The sequence below is a fragment of the Mustela nivalis genome (genome assembly GCF_964662115.1).
Source record: "Mustela nivalis genome assembly, chromosome: Y".
Classification (NCBI taxonomy): domain Eukaryota; kingdom Metazoa; phylum Chordata; class Mammalia; order Carnivora; family Mustelidae; genus Mustela; species Mustela nivalis.
The window spans coordinates 37084721-37103185 of record NC_139041.1 but is presented as its reverse complement, the minus strand read 5'-3'; the positions used below and the strand labels follow the sequence as shown (position 1 = coordinate 37103185).

Sequence of the window (18465 nt, the reverse complement as noted above, 5' to 3'; positions counted from 1 at the left end):
CCGTGCAGGACCCTCACACCACCCTGTCCGCGGACCGCACCACGGGACCTCCTCTCAGCCGCACGCTCAGCCCTCGGGGCCCCCTGGGAAGACCGCGAGAGGCCGCCCCAGCCCACAGCCGGCACGCGGGGCACTGACGTCCGGTCCTGCCCGCCCGTGCCGCAGGACCCCGCACGTGTGAGCGTCCCGGAGCCGCTGGACAGACGACCGCACGTGCGGACTTCGGAGCACACCCATGTATTCTACTAACGGTCCCGCAAGCCAGCACGCGGACCTGGGTCTCCCGGGGCCCACGTCAGGGGCTGGGGCCTGCGGGTGGGAACCCGGCTTCCACGGTCCTCGCGCTCCCTGCTGTCCCCGACTGCCAGCGTCCCCTCCGGCCTCCACGCCAGCACTGCGGTGACCCGCTTTCCCAACCATCTTCTCATCTCACGCTGCCGTGAGAACAACGCTCCCCCGTCCGCAAGACCCGCAGGCAGGCTACAGGTGTTTTTTCCTTAATCCCGGAGTTCCGAAATCTGGAACCACTCCCACAGCACCGCTGTAAGGGTGAACACGCATCGCAGGGGGAAAGCAAGCATGACACCGTCCAGGGTAGCAACAGGGTGGCCACTCACGTCACCGTCCCCTCCGGAGACCAGGGAACAGCGCCGGGCTCGGGGCCCCCCTGCAATGTCCACGCAACGTCTCTAACAGCAGAGGGACCAGCATCCTGTCCTGTGTCCCGGGAGCTTTGGTGAAGACAGCCCCAGGCCCTGACGGCCGTGGGAAAGGTGTGGTCCCTCCAGCCTTGCCCCGTCCCAGCCGGCTGCCGGCGAGCGCGGAGCACCCCCGTTTCGTGCTGATTCAAGGACGCGCCATGTTTTCCCACGGCCCGTGCCGAGAGGCTTCCGTGCCTCTGGGAGACCGTCCGGACATCCAGGGCGCTCCGAGGGGAGCAGGAGGCCTGGCTGGTGAGTCTACGACACGCGGCGGACGGGGAAGCCGCCACCGGCCCCCTCTCGGCCGGCACGGGCGGGACGTCCTCCTGCAGGGTGGCCCCCGCTGGAAGCAGCAGGGAGCCCGTGTCCTGCGGCCAGAACCCTGCGGGAGGCACGTCCGCGCTCACGAGGCACGTGCGGTCCGCCAGCAGCGGAGCCGCTCAGTGGACCGGCAAGCTGACCTTCGACGTCCGGCCGCCGGCCCTTCCTCCCGGAGCGGCCACGGAGGGGGCGGCAGGAGGCCCAGAGACGGCGGCGGACACGACGTCCATTCACTCGGGGAAGAGCTTCCTGAACTTGCCATAGGCAGACTTGCTGATGACGACGGTGACGTCGGCCACTCCGGCCTCGGGAATCACGTCCACGGCCTGCACGGTGGCCTCCTGATGCAGCCAGCTGCGGGCGTGCGGGAGGGCAGAGGGCGCGTGAGCGGAAGGGACTCCACCGAGAGAGTTCCGTCCCCGGGCCGCCCACAGCCTTGCCGCCCCCACCCGTGGCCTGCCCGTGGCCTGCCCGTGGCCTGCGCACCGACAGCTGGCTGGCCCCGCACGTGGGCTGAGGAACCCAGCTTCGCAGTGCGCGACCTCAGAAACCACACGACTCCTCTGCGTGCTGGTGCTGGGCCCGTTCCGCCGCCTTTCCCGCCCCTGCACCCCCTGCACAGCCACGGCCACGGCCCCTCCCCTGCCAGGCCAGCCCCACGCACCTCAGCTGTGCGCCGGCCAGCCGGACCCGCAGGGTGAGGACCTGTCTCCCCGTGGCTCTCAGGACGGCATCCTCCAGCCGCGCCTTCAGCTCGGGGAGCCCGTGCCCCTGCAGGGCGGACACGGCCACAGCCTGGGGTTCCACCGGGCTATACCTGGACGGCGACAGCCCAGATGCGGCTCAGCCTCGGAGAGATGGAGCGAGGGTCCCCCAGGGACGCCGGCCCCCCGAGCTCCCCCCGGGACCACGTCCGTGTGCGTCAGGATGTCGGACGGGAACAGCACGGAAACCACGATAAGGGTGCCGGGAAATACGGGGTCCATGGGGTGAGAGGACTCAGAACAGAAGACCCCAAAATTTCCGGTCTGCCGGCCTGTGGCTGCTTGCGTGTGAAAGCCCTCACGGCAGGTGGGCGAAGGATGCTGACCCCCTTGTCTTCCTGAGAGCGGGGGGCACGCGCCCCGGGAGGACGAACGCAGTCTGATCTCGTCAGTCATGGCGCGGCTGCTGTCACACCAGTGGCCCGCCGGCACCCACCAGGCACGAGGCTCCGGGGTCGTGGGGTCATGGGGTTGTGGGGTTTTGGGCGGGCAGGGGTCATGGGGCCGTGGGGCCTTGAGGCCGTGGGCAGGCAGGGGTGCACTCACCCGGGCACCAGGTCCGTCTTGTTATGAACTTCCAGCATGGCGTCCAGCAGGGGCGCGGGCAGGCGCAGGCCGTGCAGGCTGGACAGGACACTGGCTTTCTGCAGCTCCGTCTCAGGGTGGGTCACGTCCCTCACGTGGACGATCAGATCCTGAGAAGCAGACGAGCCATGCGGTGGGGACGGGGTGGCGGGACGGGGCACCGCACGCCCAGGCGGGAGCTCCCGGACACCACCGCTGGGCCGTGGTGCGGGGTCCCGCCCCGGACAGGCCGCTCGCCTGCACCCAGCCCAGGGCCCTGGGCGTCTGAGGCGCCTCAAACCGCACAGGGTCCCGCTCTACGGCTGCACGCTCACTGGGAAACTTCCAGATTCGCGCTTCCTTTGAAGCTGGAAGAACCCTTTTTGCCTGACTTTAAACGGTGCACAGGCAGGGATCCGACTCGTTACTCGGAAAACGCACAGCGGGAAAGAGGAGGAATTGCTTGTAATTCTGCCCCGGGAAACCGAGGGACCGACCGCCTACATTCTGCAGCGTTTGCTCCCAGGACTTCGGGGCACGTGAAATTAAGAAAAAGATAAGCGTTTTATCCCAGAAACGTTTGGTTCTGGAAAAGGCAAACAGGAAGGCAGGGACCCCCGCCGCCCATTCCCGGGAGCACAGGCCACGGACAAGGGGGACACCGGCGTGCTCCTGTCTTTCCGGAGTCACGCATCTCTTCCTTCTGTCCTGGGACGCCAGGCTGGACACGTGGCACGTCCGTCTATCACCTCTCCTGGCTCCTCTGAACCCTGCCCGCGTTCAGCACGTGTGGGCATTTTGGGGGACGCCCTCCAGTTGGTGTTTGGTTGTTTCCTCGTGTGGACACTAGGTTGGGGTTTTGGCGGACGCCCCAACAGCACGTGCCGTTGCATCCCATCGCCCCGAAGCTGCCCACGAAGGCGGACCCGAGGGCCAAGGGGCCGGAGTCCCAGGTCTCCCTGCAGAGGGGCTCCGCCTCCGTCCGGAATCCGTCTCGGAAGAGGTCCCTAGGAAGGCCTCCCTGTCAAGGGGGCGTGAGGCGCCAGTTTCCGGCCGGGGAGGAACGGTAGTCCCCGGGGCTGTCACATGCAAGACCTGGGCTCTGGGTTGTGCTGTGTGTGAGGGTGACCCAGGCCCTCGCGCCGCAACACGTATGACGGAATCTGGTCCCCACGTTGTGTCATGACTGAGAGGATCCGGCCCCCAGGGCTGCGCTGTGACCGATGGGACCTGATCCCTGCCTCGGGTTGTGTGTGTCGGGCCCCAGGCCCCAGGGCCGTGTCCTGTTTGAGGGGACCCAGACCCCCTGTTGTGTCATGTTGGAGGGGACCCAGTCCCCGGGGTTGTGTCGTGGATGAGGGGACCTGGCCTCAGGTACCGCCGGTGTTTCAGGGAACCTGGCCCCTGGGATCGTCCCACACTCACTGAATGAGCCACGTCCTCCAGGGTGGCAGAGAAGGACTCGATGAGGCTGTGGGGCAGCTGGGAGAGGAAGCCGATGGTGTCCACGTAGATGACGGCCATGCGGGAGGGCAGCCAGCCGGCGTGAGCCGTGACGTCCAGTGTCGCAAACAGCTGATCCCGGGGCTGGACAGTGTCGTCGCCGGTCAGGGCCTTAATCAGCGTGGTTTTTCCTGGAAGGTGGGCCACAGGGGACACAGGCATGACAGGCCCCCCCACGGGCCCCACAGTCCACTGCTGTACCTCAGGCGGCTCCCAGTCAGACCCACATGCCCCTGGCCGAGGGGTGGCCACGGTGGGTGAGGTCTCTGAGGGCCTAGGTCTCATCTCTGCAGGACCCCTGGGTTGCCTCGTGGTTGAGAGGACGCTGCTTCCCGTCGTGCACGGGGGTCGGGGGTCCAGGGCCTGGGGCACGAGAGGCTACCTAGGGGATGGCACTGGGGTAGCCACGGTGGGGACGTGTGAATGGGAGGGGGTGGGCGGGCACCCGGGCAGACGAGGGAATGCTGCAGACACGGGCGTCCTCTAGGTCCGTGTGCGATACAGGACTCGTGTTCACACAGACGAGGCAGGGGCCCCGTGTGCCGGAGACGCAGGGCTATCGGCATACGGAAGAGTGACGGCAGACCAAGGCGGGTGCAGGAGGAATGTGTGCGGTGTGAGAGCGCGGGTGTCTATGTAGACGGGGTGATGGTGGGGGGGCGGGTACACTGTGTGTGGGGGTGTGTGTCTGTGTAGACGGAGGGATGGTACGGGTGTGTGTGAGGTGTGAGAGCGCGGGAGTCTGTGTAGACGGGGTAATGGTACGGGTGTGTGTGCAGTGTGAGAGCGCGGGTGTCTGTGTAGACGGGGTAATGGTACGGGTGTGTGTGCAGTGTGAGAGCGCGGGAGTCTGTGTAGACGGGGTAATGGTACGGGTGTGTGTGCGGTGTGAGAGCGCGGGTGTCTGTGTAGATGGGGTGATGGTGGGGGGGCGGGTACACTGTGTGTGGGGGTGTGTGTCTGTGTAGACGGGGTAATGGTACGGGTGTGTGTGCAGTGTGAGAGCGCGGGTGTCTATGTAGACGGGGTGATGGTGGGGGGGCGGGTACACTGTGTGTGGGGGTGTGTGTCAGTGTCACGGGGTGACGGTACGGGTGTGTGTGCCGTGTGTCAGGGGCGGGTGTCTGTGTGACGGTGGATGGTGCCGATGCAGTGTGAGGGTGTAGACCGTCGGGAGCTGTGCGTGTCTGACGGCCCCCAGAGGGTGCTCCCCTACAGCCTTACCAACAGGTGGACCCGCGTCCAGACCCAGACCCTGCTCGGGGCCCACTGGTCCCAGACTAGCCCTCGGACACGGCCAGCGGCCGCTGGGGGGCCTCACCTGAAGGTGAAGCAGCAGGGGACCCGCGTGCCGCGGGGTGACCGGGCACTGTGGACGGACAGCAGGTGCCTGGTTATGGACGCCTCCTCTTGTCCCACGCGCCGGCCGAGCCTCAGGGACCCCACAGACCCCTGTGTAATGCCCGCCCCCCAGGGTCGCAGAGGAGTTGCCTGCGTCCCGCACAGCAGTGAGCTGTGGTGCAGAGAGAGTCTCTGAAGCCTAGGTGTCTCCCTGGTGTCCCGGCCCAGGTGCTGTGGGACGTTCCCTCTCTCCTTGGACGAGGACCACCCGCTCCTTGAGGACGGGGCGGTGGCGTCACGGTGGTCTTCCAGCCACACACGGGGACCGGACCTTAGGGCAGCTCACGCTTGCGGGGCAAGTCCGGAGGGTGAGGAAGTGAGCCTCCGTGCTTGCCCTGTGTGGGAGGGTCCCCGTGAGCCCAGGGCCTCAGCACCAAGGAAACCCGAGGGCCGGCATCCTGCCTGCGGCCGCGCACAGCCCACACGTGAGCGGAACCTTGAGACGTGCCGTGGCGTCTCAGCGGTCGCAACCCGGACGGTTCTCCTTCCTCTACGGGCAGGTCTACTGGGAATGAGCTTCAAAACGTCTCGGTTTCTTTTCTATCACTGAGTTTACAAGGCCCCAGTAAGGGACAGGAGCCCTGACCACCGTCCGGCGCTCGGGAACCACACCCGTGACCTGACGGGGTGTGGGCCGTGGGCGCTGTGACCCCCCTGAGGACGGCAGCCCCGCTCTGCACCTGTGCTCCTGGGTCGGCCCTCTGAGGGCCACGGTCTTGGTGCATTTGTGACAGATTCTCCCCAAACACACGGGCCCGGCGCAAGGGTACGGGGTGTGAGGGCGGCGCGGACCCCGCGTCTCGCGCCCGCAGGGGCTCTCACCGCAGTTGGTGTACCCCACCACGGCGATCACCGGGAACTCCCGCCGCCTCCGCCGCCTCCCCAGGAGCCGCCGTTTCTGCCTCAGTCTCTCCAGGGCCTTCCGGATCTTCATTTCCTTTTCCTTCAAGAGGCGCTGCTGCACCTGCACGAACGATTCCCCTGGAGACGCCCGAGATCGCGCGTCAGCCAGCGGAGGAGGCCGCGAAGACGCCTGAGCCAACAGCGCCACGGGGGTCCCTGCGCGGGATACGGACCGGAATCTTCTCACGGGGATCCCCCATCCTGCTCTACCTCGAGGCCACTGCCCCAACGCCTTCCCACCGGCAAGACGGCTTCGTGCAGCAGAAGGTGGTCTTGCCGTGGCCTCCTGCCCCCTCACATCCGCTGCGGGAGGAAGGGCAGCCTTGCAAGGACAGCCCCATGAAAGCCACAGCTGACTTGAGACGTGCCCGTAGAGACACATCCACATCCTGACCCCCAGGACCTGTGAACGGGACCCCGTTTCAGAATAGGGTCTGAGCACATACAACCCGTCGAGGATCTGAGATGGGCTCATCCTAGATGAGGGGCCCTAAATCAAAACACACAGGTCCCCGTGAAAGCTGGAAGGAGACAGAGGAGAGAAGCTACATGAGGACGGAGTCCGAGGTGGGAGGGACGCGTCAGCAGCCCAGGGACGCCTGGAGCCCCAGAAGCGGGAAGAGGCAGGAAGGACCAACTCCTAGAGCCTCGGGAGAGCACGGCCCTGCCCCGCCTGGACCTCGGCATCCCTGTCCCGCCTGGGTCTTAGTACCGGCCACACCCGGATCTCAGACTCTGCTCTCCGAAGCTGGGAAGAGAGATTCCTGAGGTTTTTAAGCCCCTGGTTCGTGGTCCTTTGTTCCAGCTGCCACCAGAGACGGCCTGCATGTCTCAGTTTGTCCGAAGATGACACACAAGAGGCCCACAGGTCGCCCCTGCCCCACTGGATCTTTCAGCAACGTTGTGCTCTTCCCTAGGGGTGGCTGCTGAGACACCCCCCCCACCCCCCATCACCCTGTGACAAGACCCCACACGTTACCTGACCCCATGATATAGCGCGAGCCCCATCCTTGCGCATCCGGGCGGGCAGTGCTGCTTTTCAGGCGGGACCTGCGTGGGAAGGGGCATCTCAGCAGACAGGAACGGAAACACATGCCCACCCAGGGCAAGCACGGCCGGTGCCAACACGGAGAAGTGAGGACGAGACGTCTGGGTGCAGAGAACAGGGCGAGGTGGTCCTCCCCCTGCCCAGCCCGTCACATCGTCGACGGAGGGCCGCACAATGAGGTGCTGGGCCGACCAGGGGGACGTGCCCTGGCCGACGTGCTGCTTGGGCACAGCACCTGCCCAGCCGGCTGCCCGGGAAGGTGTGGCCAGCCCCACACCCTGTCCTCGCCACGCTCCAGGGGGCGGTCGGGTCCCACACACAGCCGCTGGAAGAGGGTCTGGGGTACGCTGCGCCAGCCCGCGGAGGCCAGGTACCTGAGAAGGGGCAGCTCAGCCAGGGCCACCTGCAGACGCGCCTCCTTGGTCCGGGCGTTGCAGCGGAAAATGTGAAGCACCAGCGTGAACCGGTCGAACACCGGCACGCCCCAGCGGGCCTCCAGCTCCTTCTGCAAAGGGGGGGAAGGAGGGAAGGCGTCCGTGGCGGCTCCTCGGGCGAAGGGGGCGGATGGGACGCTGGCCGCGGTCCGCCACCCTCCGCGGTCCTGCCCCAGGGGGACGCGGACCCAACACCTCAACGCGCTGACCCAACACGCGTCGGCCTGGGAAACACAGAGGGCCTCCCGCCTACCTTGGTCGGCGTGGCCAGCCTCTCCACGTTCAGAAAGACCGCCGTGATTTCGGGCGACCCTCTGACTCTCTCTGGGGAGGAGAGAAGGCCCCGTCGGATGTCTGTGTGCCGTGCAGTCCTTCGTGGGACTGACCTGAGCTTTGGCCGGCCGGGTCCGCCAGACAGCCTCAAGTCTCTGGGCGTACGTCAGCAAAGTCGGGTGTGCAGGATAGGGGTCAAGGGGAGGACTGGGCTCCATCTGCAGGGGTGTGGGTCTTGCAGACACATGGCCGGTGCACAAGCCCACAGGGACTGAACGGGTCTAAGACCTCGGGGTGACGGACATGGCCGGGGCACAGCCCTCTGGGCCTATGTGCGGAGCGTGCTGATCTGTGCCGTGAGCTGCACGTCAGTGGGGGCTGCAGACCCTCGGGCGTCCGTGGAAACAGAGTTCACACCCAGCACGCTGTGTGGAGGGGCAGATAGGCCAGGGGGCCTTGGGGTCGGTGTCCCCCTACTCTGAATGGCCCCAGTGGCACCAGGGCACGGAGCAAGCCGTGAGAGAGGCACGCTGGGCTTCTCGGTGTCTGATCCAAGTTCCCAAGAGGACGCCTCTATAGGGCCCCAGTGAGAGCCCATCTGTCGCTCTGTTTCCCTCAGGAAGGGAGGGGCACAGGGACCCACCTGTCAGGTGCTCCAAAGTCCCTTTGCCGAAGATGAGCTTTCCATCGGGTGTTTTGGTGGGCACCACCATCCTTTCCACAACCGACCAGCCATCCAGGGTGTGGACCAGTGCTTCTGCTTCCGCCACCTGCCACTCAGCTTTCAGGAGACACAGGGCCAGAGTGAGGGACACGTCCCCATGGGCCCCGGGCCCCGTCCAGCCCTGCCTGGCCTGCCCCGGCCCATGCCCCTTGGCTGGGATGGCTTCCTGCAGCGTGCACAGAGGTGAGACAGCACCCCCGTACCCACGTGTTCCACGACACAGCGATGCTGTTCCAGCCACAGACGGCGAGAAGCGGAGAATGAGGCCAGGGGAATGCAAGGACGGGTCCTCCTAACGTGGCAGCCGGGGACTTGGCAGCAAATGGGAGGCCTCCATGCTCTTCCGTGCCCCAGCACACAGCGTATCTTGCATGGAGCGCCCGAGGGCCCACGAAACATGTTGCATTCCCCACGGGGTGGGCTGTGAGCCCTGTGGGCAAGGAGTGGGTGTCCCCGAACCCCCTGCCAATGCTACACAGGAAAGATAGCAAGCAGCGCCCAGGACGGACAGGATGACGTATGGGGCCTTGGTGCCAGCCTGTGCAGGAGGGGGCCTGGGGAGAGTTCAGTGAGCATCCCAGATAGGGGGTTGGGGTCCCAAGGAGGGGCTGGTCCCAGGAGCTGAGGGCGTGGGGGACTGGGGCCTCAAGCCCAAGGCTCGTCCTGACAGCATTCCCAAGTAGGGAGGCAGCACAGGGCACCCCTGAGACGCCGCGCTCTCCCGACCGCCCCCAAGGCCACCCTGTGCCCCTCCCCACAGCACAATGTCCCAGAGGAGCGGTCCCTTCCGGACACGTACCCCGTGCTCATTGTACCCCCTCCAGTGACCGGGTGCTGAGGGCTCTGGGCCAATTTTAGGCCCCCGAATTGTCCGCAGAGCTCAGGCACAGGGAGGAAACTGAGCCTGGGGTGGGGGTCCATGAGGAAGCTGGGAGGGATCCAAAGTCCTGCAGAGAAGCCGCACACTCTGCTTGGTGGGGGAGGGGTGCCCCATCCTCTGAGCTGAGGGGATGCGGGGGAGGGGTGCCCCATCCTCTGAGCTGAGGGGATGCAAGGTCTCCTCAGCTCTGACTCCTGACGGGCATCGCCGGTCCTCTGCACCTCCTCCCCTCCGGTGCCCCGACCAAGGGCACGGGGCCACTCCCCGCGTCCCTTCTTATATGTCACACGCAGCCCATCAGCAAAGCCCCAGGCAGTTTCTTTCGCCACCTCCCTGGTGGGGCCATGTGCCCCCGCTGCATCGCAGATCGGCTTCCAACAACCCTCTGCCGGGGTCGTGAGACTTCCGGGGATGCCCGCGGCCAGCATCTGGGCATGTGGTCCACTCGCCACGTGCAACTGCCCAAGCCCAGGACTGGGTGCCTGGTGGGAGTGAGCGGCCAGAAGCAGTGTGTGCAGGCCACAGTTCTGACGCAGGGCCTCACGCACGACGGGGAGTACGGACCGCGTCCCCTGCCCACACGGCCCTGGGAAGGAGTTCTGCAATGCAGAAGCCGGGCAGGGAGCCTGTGAGTCTGCCGCTTCCCCTGCTTGTGGGTTCTCTATTTCTGACTAATAAATAAGCCCACTTTGGAAAAAACCCAGTACGATCCGGACCGCGCGGGCTCTAGCGGATTAAGCAGAAAGCACGCCAGACAGGCGGACAGCGTAAGCAGACAGACGAAAAGCTCAAGAAAGAACGGCACGCAAAGGCGAGCGGTCAGAATCGCTCCGACAGAAGGAAGAATTCCTGTGACGGGCCTGTGAGCGGGCCGGGCAAGGCCGAGGCACGACCCCCCCGGCGTGCAGATGGGACGACCGTGACAGGCACCGAGAGCAGAAGAGTCAGGCCGTGGACTGGACTGAAACTTTCCTAAAGCAGCTGAGAAAGGAAGGTTCTCCACGGCGCACACGGAACGCCCGAGAGTTCGCGGCAGGGAAAGAGCGTGACGACACCCTCGCAGTGTCTGCAGACCCAACACACGCCTCCGGCAGCACACGGGGACGGCAAGCGCCAGGCCATGGGCTGCGTCATCGCCCATCGGGGGAAAATGGCAAACTTCTAGGAGGGCCTGGTACGCTCCGATCAGACGGGCCCCAGATGCAGCAGGGGGCCAGCACCTAACCCGGGTGAGAGCACGAGCAGCGAGATCTGTCCGTCACCGCTGGCGGGAAGGCAAGCGGCGCAGCCCCTTGGAAAGCAGTTGGAGGCATCTGTCCTCCATCGCCTCTCTGGCAAGGACACGGGCAGGGGGAGAGACACGGGCAGGGGGAGAGACACGGGCAGGGGAGAGAACGAGAGAGCAGGAGGACAGGTCGAGGGAGATGCCCACTCCCTCCCTACTGGGCAGGGAGCCCAGGCCGGACCGATCCCAGGACCCCAGGATCATGACCTGAGCTGAAGGCAGGTGCGTCCCCCCACGAAGCCCCTGGGCGCGCCCAGACGACGGGATATCATCAGCAGCGAACACAAAGCAGCGGTGGAGCCACAGCAGGTCGTGTGTGACCTGGGGTGCACGCTGAGCGACAAGAGCCGGTCTGCAAGGCCGCGCACTGCGCCATTCTAGCGCATGCTGGAAAGGGAAGACCACGCACGGGGCAGATACCGGGATGGGGCGGGCGGGGGACTGGTTCCACGGCCCAGCGGGGGCTTGCAGCGGCGGCGGGGAGCGGTTTCACCCCACCCGGAGCACCGGCCCTGGAACCCCGCCCCCGAGTCTCCACCCCTCCCGCCGCAGTCCCGCCTCTAATCCCGGGCCCCGCCCCCAGGACCCCTCCTTGAGTCACACCCTCGGAGCTCAGCCCCTCCTAGTCCCCGCCCCACCAGCAGCACTCGAAGCCCCGCCCCCCGAAAGGCCCGCCTCTCAGCATCCCCTGCACCTTCCTCGGCGCCAGAACGCGAAGCCCCGCCCTGGCACGGCCCCCTGAGGACTCCGACCCGCCTCAAGGTCCCTCGACTACCCTCGGAGCGCCCCCCCAAGTCCCCGCCCCGAGCACCAGCACTCGAGGCCCCGCCCCCTCCGAGTCTCCGCCCCCGGAAGCACCGCCTCTCAGTGTCCCCCGCCCCTTCCCAAGCGCCAGCACCCGGAGCCCCGCCCCCTCCGAGTCTCCGCCCCGAAAGCCCCGCCTCTCAGTGTCTCCGGCCCCTTCCCCAGCGCCAGCACCCGGAGCCCCGCCCCCTCCGAGTCTCCGCCCCCGGAAGTCCCGCCTCTCAGTGTCCCCGGCCACGGTACCGCTCCGGGTCACCTCCGGTCCGCTGCTGCTTCCGCGGTCCCAGCTTGACCTCAGGGTGAATCAGACACACGCGCTGGGTCCCCGCCGGCAGCAAAGGGTCCCTCCTCAGTAGCTCCTCCTCCTCCTCTTCCTTCTCCGCATCCTCCAGTTCCTCCTCCTCTCCCGCTCGGCTGCTCGGGCCATCAGCCCGTGGGCCCCGTCCTCCACCTCCCGGGCCCTTGAGTCCCCCGGGGCCGAAGGCGGCGAGCGCGCGATGCGGGAATGCCGGCAGCGGCGGCGCAGCTTTCGGGGCCCCGCGGCCGCGAACCACGCGGGAGACCCAGGCCCCCGGGCGGACGGAGGCCCGCAGGGCCCACATTCCGCCTTTGGCCGCACGCAAAGAGGCGGGACCTCGGGGGGGGGGTGCCTCCGTGCGAGCTCCCCATTGGCCGCCGGGCGTCACGTGCCCGATGGGCGCTCGCGGGCGCTGGGGGGCGGGACGCCGCCGGCCCGGACGAGCTTCGCTTCTGCGGGTCCTGCTCTCCGGAGACCCGGGACCAGGTAGCGCGGCCAGCGGGGCCGGGCGCCGGTATTGGGCCGGGGCGGCCGCTTCCCACCACGCGTCCCCCTCTGCGGCCGAGTCTGGTCCTGGAAGTCCACTACCGTCCCCGGGGGTCAGAGCCCTCCCTGCGTGGGGGTCAGGATGCTGCCCCGGGGGTCAGAGCCCTGCGTGGGCTTCCGAGGGCTGCCTCGGGGGTCAGAGCCCTTCATGGGGTCCGAGTGCTGCCCCTGGGGGTCAGAGCCCTGCGTGGGGGTCCGAGGGCTGCCCCGGGGGTCAGAGCCCTGCGTGGGGTCCGAGTGCTGCCCCTGGGGGTCAGAGCCCTGCGTGGGGGTCCGAGGGCTGCCTCGGGGGTCAGAGCCCTGCGTGGGGTCCGAGAGCTGCCCGGGGGGTCAGAGCCCTTCATGGGGTCCGAGGGCTGCCCCGGGGGTCAGAGCCCTGCGTGGAGTCAGAGTGCTGCCCCTGGGGGTCAGAGCCCTGCGTGGGGGTCCAAGTGCTGCCCGGGGGTCAGAACACTGTCGTGGGGGGTCCGAGTGCTGCCCCGCGGGTCCCCTGCCGTGGGTCTGAGTGCTGCCCCAGAGGTCAGAGCCCTGCGTGGGGTCCAAGTGCTGCCCGGGGGGTCAGAGCCCTTCATGGGGTCCGAGTGCTGCCCCTGGAGGTCAGAGCCCTGCGTGGGGGTCCGAATGATGCCCTGGGGGTCAGAGCCCTGCGTGGGGGTCCGAGTGCTGCCCCAGGGGTCAGAGCCCTGCGTGGGGGTCCGAGTGCTGCCTCGGGGGTCAGAACACTGTCGTGGGGGGTCCGAGTGCTGCCCCGCGGGTCCCCTGCTGTGGGTCTGAGTGCTGCCCCAGGGGTCAGAGCCCTTCATGGGGTCCGAGTGCTGCCCCGGGGATCAGAGCCCTGCGTGGGGGTCCGAATGATGCCCTGGGGGTCAGAGCCCTGCGTGGGGGTCCGAGTGCTGCCCCAGGGGTCAGAGCCCTGCGTGGGGGTCCAAGTGCTGCCCCCGGGGTCAGAGCCCTGTGTGGGAGTCAAAGTGCTGCCCCAGGGATCAGAGCCTGCGTGGGGGTGCAAGTGCTGCCCCGGGAGTTGGGTCATGCTTGGGGGTCCTCGTGCTGGCCCGTGGGTCCTCTGCCGTTGGGTCCAAGTGCTGTCCCGGAGGTCAGAGCTCTGTGGGGGGTCCAAGTGCTAACCTGGGGGTTAGAACCCTGTCGTGGGGGTCCGAGTGCTGCCGCGAGGGTCCCCTGCCGTGGGTGGTCCGACAGTTGTCCGGGGGTCAGAGCTCTGTGTGGAGGTCCGAGTGCTGCCGTGGGGGTCTGAGTGCTGCCCTGGGCGTCCCCTGCCGTAGGGGTCAGAGTGCTGCCCTGAGGGTCCTGAACCATGTCAGGGCGGTCCCCTGCATAGGGGGTTCCAAGTGCTGCCCCAGCGGTCCCGAACTTTACTTTGGGGTTCCCCTGCGTTGGCTGCAAGTGCTGTGCCAGGCTTCCCTGCTGTGGGGGTCCGAGGGCTGTCCTGGGGGGTCCCAAACCTTACCTTGGGTGTCCAAGTGCTCCCCCAGGGGTCGCGAACCCTGCGTGGGCTTCCGAGGGCTGCCCTGGGGTCCCATGCTGTGGGGTTCTGACTGCTGCCCCTGGGGCACAAGGTTGCCCTAATGGGTGCTCCTGGGGTCCCAAACTTTACCTTGGGGGTCTGAGTGCTGTCCCAGGGTTCTCAAATCCTGCGTGGGAGTCCGAGTGCTGCCCCGGGGTCCTGAACCCTGAGTGGAGGTCTGAGGGCTGCCCCAGGGGTCTCGAACTTTACCTGAGGGGTTAAGTGCAGATCCCTCCAGGGAATCCCATATACCGCCTTGGAGCTGCGGGTGCAGCCCTGGGGATCCCAGCCACTTCCTTGGGGGGCGTTGAAGCTGTTCTGAGGGGTCCTGAAGTCTGCAGTAGGGTATGGAGCCTGGCCGGGGAGTGGGGGGGGGGGTCCTGAACACGACTTGGAGGTTTCGAATTCCGCCGGCGGGGGGGAGGGGGCGTCGTGAAGTCTGTGCTGGTCGTCCACGTGTGGCACAGGGGTTCAGGTTCTGGGGTTTGAATCAGCCATGGGGGGCCCGAACTCTGCCTTGGAGATTCTCGTCTGGCCCCAGGGGTTCCAAAGTCTGGGATGATAGCTCGGAGTGTGGGCCAGGGGCTCCAGACCCTGCCTTGTGGGGGAGGGGCAAGCGGAGCCCCGGGAGTCCTGAACCGTGCCGTGGGAGTCCTGCCCCATCCCTGGGGGTCTGGGAGCCCGCCTTGGGGGTCGTAGGCAGGACTAAGGAGTCTGGAAGTTTGCCTGGCAGGACGGAGTCGCTCAGTGCTTGAGGGGCACGGTCTCCGAGCGAGCCTTGGGCGTGGGATGCTGACTTTGGGCATTCCCGGTGCTGCCTGGGGGCCTGAGTGGTCTGGGCGGATTCTGAAAGCTGTGCTGGTCGCCCGCGGGTGGCCCTGGGGGTCCCAGGAGTGCTTGGGCATCAGAGCCTCCGCAGTGAAGGTGGTGTGCGGCAGGGTGGCCCAGTCCCCGGGTCCGGCCGAGGGTGACGGGCGGGCGGGCTCCAGAGGGGTTCCCCTCCTGTTCGAAGGGGATCCGTTCCCTAACCAGGAAAAACCCCAAGCAGCATGGGGTCACAGGGGGTCACGAGGAGTTTCTCGTTCCTCGGGAAGGTGGAAATGTTCCTTTCGAGTGTGTGTGGCATCTGCGGCTTCTGAGGTTTGGGGAGACGCGGGCAGAGGTCCGGGTTCCGAGCCCGGCAGGGCAGGACAGGAGGATGGTGGGACGTAGCCTTGAAGAGCCGTGGGTGGCGCGCGTGGGGGTGTGCGTGGGGGCGCGTGGGGGCGTGTGGGGGTGCGCGTGGGGGACGGCCCGGCCCAGGGACCACGGGGGGCAGAATGAGATGCAATGCGGGTCCCTGGCGTGGGACATGACGGCAAACGCGGACTCAGGACTCAGGACTCAGGGTCGCTCGGGAAGCCCCGGGCCGGCGCTGCTTCCTGGATGCCGTCTCCTGGGCCGTGGGGTCACAGTTGCCCTGATTGGTGCACAAGTGTGTGGCTCGTGGGCTGCGAGTGTGGCTCTTTGTTCCGTGCCCCCCACCCCTCCTCCGTCTCACGGCTGGAGACCGCCAGGCCAGGGGATGTGCATGAGGGAGTCCATGGGAATGCCCGGGTCTTCTGTCCCCGGAGCCTGTCTTTGGAGGCTGGGGGGCGGCGCCCCGTGCAGCAGGAGGCCGGCAGGACCTCACTGGGCCGCCCGCCCGCGTGGTCCTTCTGCGCCACCTGGCGTCGGACGTGGGCAGGTCCACTCCCGCAAGCCCCGTCCTCCGGAGCAGGAGCTGCCCAGCTCCCATTCGCAGGGCTGTGTGGGGCTCTCGCGGCCCCGGCCCTCCCCGCGCTCCTCCGCTTGCCGTCCGGCCGGGATCCCCGCACGCCCCGCACGCCCCCCGCCGAGCCTGCCTTCCCAGCGGTTTCTGGGGGTGGGTGGGGGAGGGACGCGGCCAGGATTAACGCCGACAATGAGGTAACGCATCTTTTTCACGGCTTCCCTGGGGTCGGTGTGTCTCATGGCTGCGGATGGGGTGCGGGGCTTCTTCCCGGCGGGCTGGGCGTCCCCCTCCCCTTCCTGCCGAAGCAGAGCGCTCCGGGACTGTCCCCGCGTCTCCTGTGTATTCTGCCCAGCGCAGACATGCTGCCGGTGGGGAGGGGGCGGGGGGCAGAGGAGCCCTGCGTGGAGGACGGCGGGCACGGCCCCTCGTGTTTTCGCTGGGCTTGGGACGTCTTCCCTCGTCGGCCCGGTTAAGTGTCCGTGGGCGGTAAGACGCGTCGCGGACGGCGTGGGAGGCGTTTCCCGCCGGGGGACACCCCGAGCCTCGCACACTGACTTAGAGTCGGGGAGCGCCCGGGGTGCAGGGCAGACCCCCCCTTCGCAGAGTCTTGTGCCTTCCCTGAGCCGAGCCACTCCCCGTCCCCGGGCATTGTTTGGGGCGCGTGGCCACCTTCCGTCTGCCGGCCACCGTGCCTACCCGTCGCGTGGTGCCCGTCGTGCCTGGCGTCCCCGTGTGTGGAAGCGTGTGGATCGAAGAGCGATGGGGCGTCGGGGGCGGCTCGGAGACCCCCAGCTTCCCGCCGCGATCTGACTTGTCTTGTGTCTCAGCGGAAGGTCTGGCCGAGCGGAGGCGAAAGCCGTGTCGGGCGGCGGCGGCGGCCGGGACCGCGTGTCGGTAAGTGTCCTGCTTGGGGAGGTCCCGCACGGGTGGGGACTCGGGCCCGAGGTGTGGGGTCTCTCCGAGGGAGAAGCAGGCCTGTCCTCTTGTGGGCGAGAAGATGAGGACAAGACCACGGAAGGAGGTGGGGGTCCCTGACCGTCGCACTGTCCGGCGGTCCCCGGGAAGACCCAGCTGTACGTTTGTCCAGTGTTCTCGTTGTCCGTAGTCTCTCCGCCCGCCTGACCTCAGAGGGACGGGGAGGAACAGCAGCCCCGACGTCATCTGGGGGGTCCACGGGCTCTGGGTATGGGCGGCGACTCCGCGTGGCCGCGGAATTTGTGACACACTGCGCGTCCGTGCTATAGTCCGTGGGGGGGTGGGGACCGTGGCGGAGCCCGCAGCCCCCGGGCCCCGAGGTCGGCGGCCATGGGGGTGGTGAGTGTCCGGGGCCCTGCGGGGCGGGGCCTGCATCTTCGCCCAGAGCTGTGTCCCCAGGGCGAGGCGCGACGGATGCCCCTTGGCTGCTCCCCGGCACGGATCTCGCTTCTCGGGCTGCTCTCAGTCCCGTTTCCCTTGATCTGCTGTGTCCCCCTCCACGGGGACGTTGAGCCCGCGGACACTGTGCGATTGTCCCTGTGGTCGGGGAGATGACCGCGGACGCCGTCCCCGCAATCCCGCAGGCCTTGGTGATTCTGCCTCCCTCGTGGCATGTCCTCACGGCCCCCACCGCCGATCTGCGCGGTGCCTGGACGTGACGCCGTGTGCCGTTCCTGGCTTTCTGTACCGTGTCTGCTACACCACGGCGTCTCCGTTCATCTCCTTTCCGGGCCGGGATCTGTTCCCTCGGCGTAGCGACGTGTTTCACCTTCAGCCGTGGTAGCGTCTCCGTCGATTCCTCCTGTATTATGGAGCCGCTGTCCCACCTGGGGTCGACCCGGCTTGTCCGTGTGCTGTGGATGGCACCTCTGGGTAGTTTGTAGGGTCTGGTGTCCCTGACGGAGCGGCCAGGAACACCCGTGTCCAGAGCTCCGTGCGGAAACTTGCTTTGTTCCTCGCGGGCCGGTGCAGTGGCGGGTGCATGCAGCCGTACGTTGCAGGAGAATGCCACGCTGCAGGATACCGCCACGCTGCGGGAGACCGCCACGCTGCAGGACACCGCCACGCTGCGGGAGACCGCTACCCTGCGGGAGACCACCACGCTGCGGGACACCGCCACGCTGCGGGACACCGCCATGCTGCCTTCCCCAGCGGTCAGCGCCCACCTCGTGGGGGCCCGCACCAGAACTGCACCTGCCCCCGGCCGCCGTCAGCATGTTGGATCTTAGCTGATCTCACGGTACTGATTTCCGCCCGCATCTCCCTCAGGCCGGTGACCTGAGCCCCTTCCCGGGGCGGACGGTCCCAGCGCGCAGGTGTTCTGGGCAGGAGTCCTTCCTCTTTCGTGGGTCATTTTTGTTGGCTTCGTTCTTTTCTCGTCGCGTTTCCAGAGCCCTTTGTAGAACATCGGTAGAAGTGGTGGAACAGAGGACGTACTCGGCGAGCATTTTCTACCAGACAGCGGCACGTCTGCTCATTCCGGTTTTCTTAAAAAGATTTCCCTTATTTATTTGGGACCGAGAGAGCGCGCGAGAACAAGCAGGGGGACGGGCCGAGGGCGAAGCAGGCTCCCCGAGCGGACGGCCTGACGCCTCTGGCCTCGTGACCTGAGCCAAAGGCAGAGGCTTCACCCGCCGAGCCAGCGAGGGCCCCTTCATTCTGTGAATAGTGTCTTTTATTTGTCGTTTTAGTTTTTGTTATTACTATTTTTTATTTCTTTAAAGATTTTCTTTATTTACAGAGAGAGACACGGCGGGAAAAGGAAC

The 18465-nt window shown here is 67.0% G+C and overlaps 3 protein-coding genes across 4 annotated transcripts in view; 2 read left to right on the top strand and 1 right to left on the bottom strand.

Annotated features, from left to right (window-relative positions):
• Positions 1 to 221: 221 nt before the first annotated feature.
• LOC309856963 (putative GTP-binding protein 6) lies at positions 222 to 12235 on the bottom strand. Of its 2 annotated transcripts, none has more exons than XM_082718792.1 (10): positions 11862 to 12235; positions 8556 to 8693; positions 7893 to 7963; positions 7580 to 7710; positions 7137 to 7207; positions 6077 to 6235; positions 3776 to 3984; positions 2333 to 2481; positions 1687 to 1839; positions 222 to 1376 (listed from the first exon to the last, which is right to left on the bottom strand). In XM_082718792.1, exons 1-10 carry the CDS (start codon positions 12205 to 12207, stop codon positions 1253 to 1255), a joined length of 1551 nt encoding a protein of 516 aa, XP_082574918.1. In that variant the 5' UTR covers positions 12208 to 12235; the 3' UTR covers positions 222 to 1252. The 2 variants fall into 2 exon arrangements, with proteins under 2 accessions (XP_082574918.1, XP_082574919.1); XM_082718793.1 differs by lacking the exon at positions 11862 to 12235 and adding an exon at positions 8840 to 9628.
• Positions 12236 to 12298: 63 nt separating this feature from the next.
• Positions 12299 to 14193, top strand: LOC309856942 (uncharacterized protein; the record flags this gene model as incomplete). The annotated part of the gene is made up of 2 exons (XM_082718747.1): positions 12299 to 13294; positions 14110 to 14193. The coding sequence occupies 2 exons, from the start codon at positions 12299 to 12301 to the stop codon at positions 14191 to 14193; spliced, it is 1080 nt and encodes a 359-aa protein (XP_082574873.1).
• Positions 14194 to 15306: 1113 nt separating this feature from the next.
• LOC309856958 (cohesin subunit SA-2-like) overlaps positions 15307 to 18465 on the top strand; it is a 48766-nt gene continuing 45607 nt past the window's right edge. Inside the window, exons 1-2 of the mRNA XM_082718768.1 lie at positions 15307 to 15918; positions 16552 to 16618. Of these exons, the coding sequence (XP_082574894.1) occupies positions 15323 to 15918; positions 16552 to 16618 (663 nt within the window). The 5' untranslated portion in view covers positions 15307 to 15322. The remainder of the gene's footprint in view (positions 15919 to 16551; positions 16619 to 18465) is intronic.

Coding starts and splice junctions, on each gene's coding strand:
- LOC309856963 (XM_082718792.1), bottom strand. CDS start 12,207: ATGTGGGCCCTGCGGGCCTCCGTCCGCCCGGGGGCCTGGGTCTCCCGC. Junction 7,711..7,892: donor GGCTGGCCACGCCGACCAAG/GTAGGCGGGAGG, acceptor CCCCCTTTGCAG/AAGGAGCTGGAGGCCCGCTG. Junction 3,985..6,076: donor GGTGGGGTACACCAACTGCG/GTGAGAGCCCCT, acceptor CCCACCTTCCAG/GAAAAACCACGCTGATTAAG.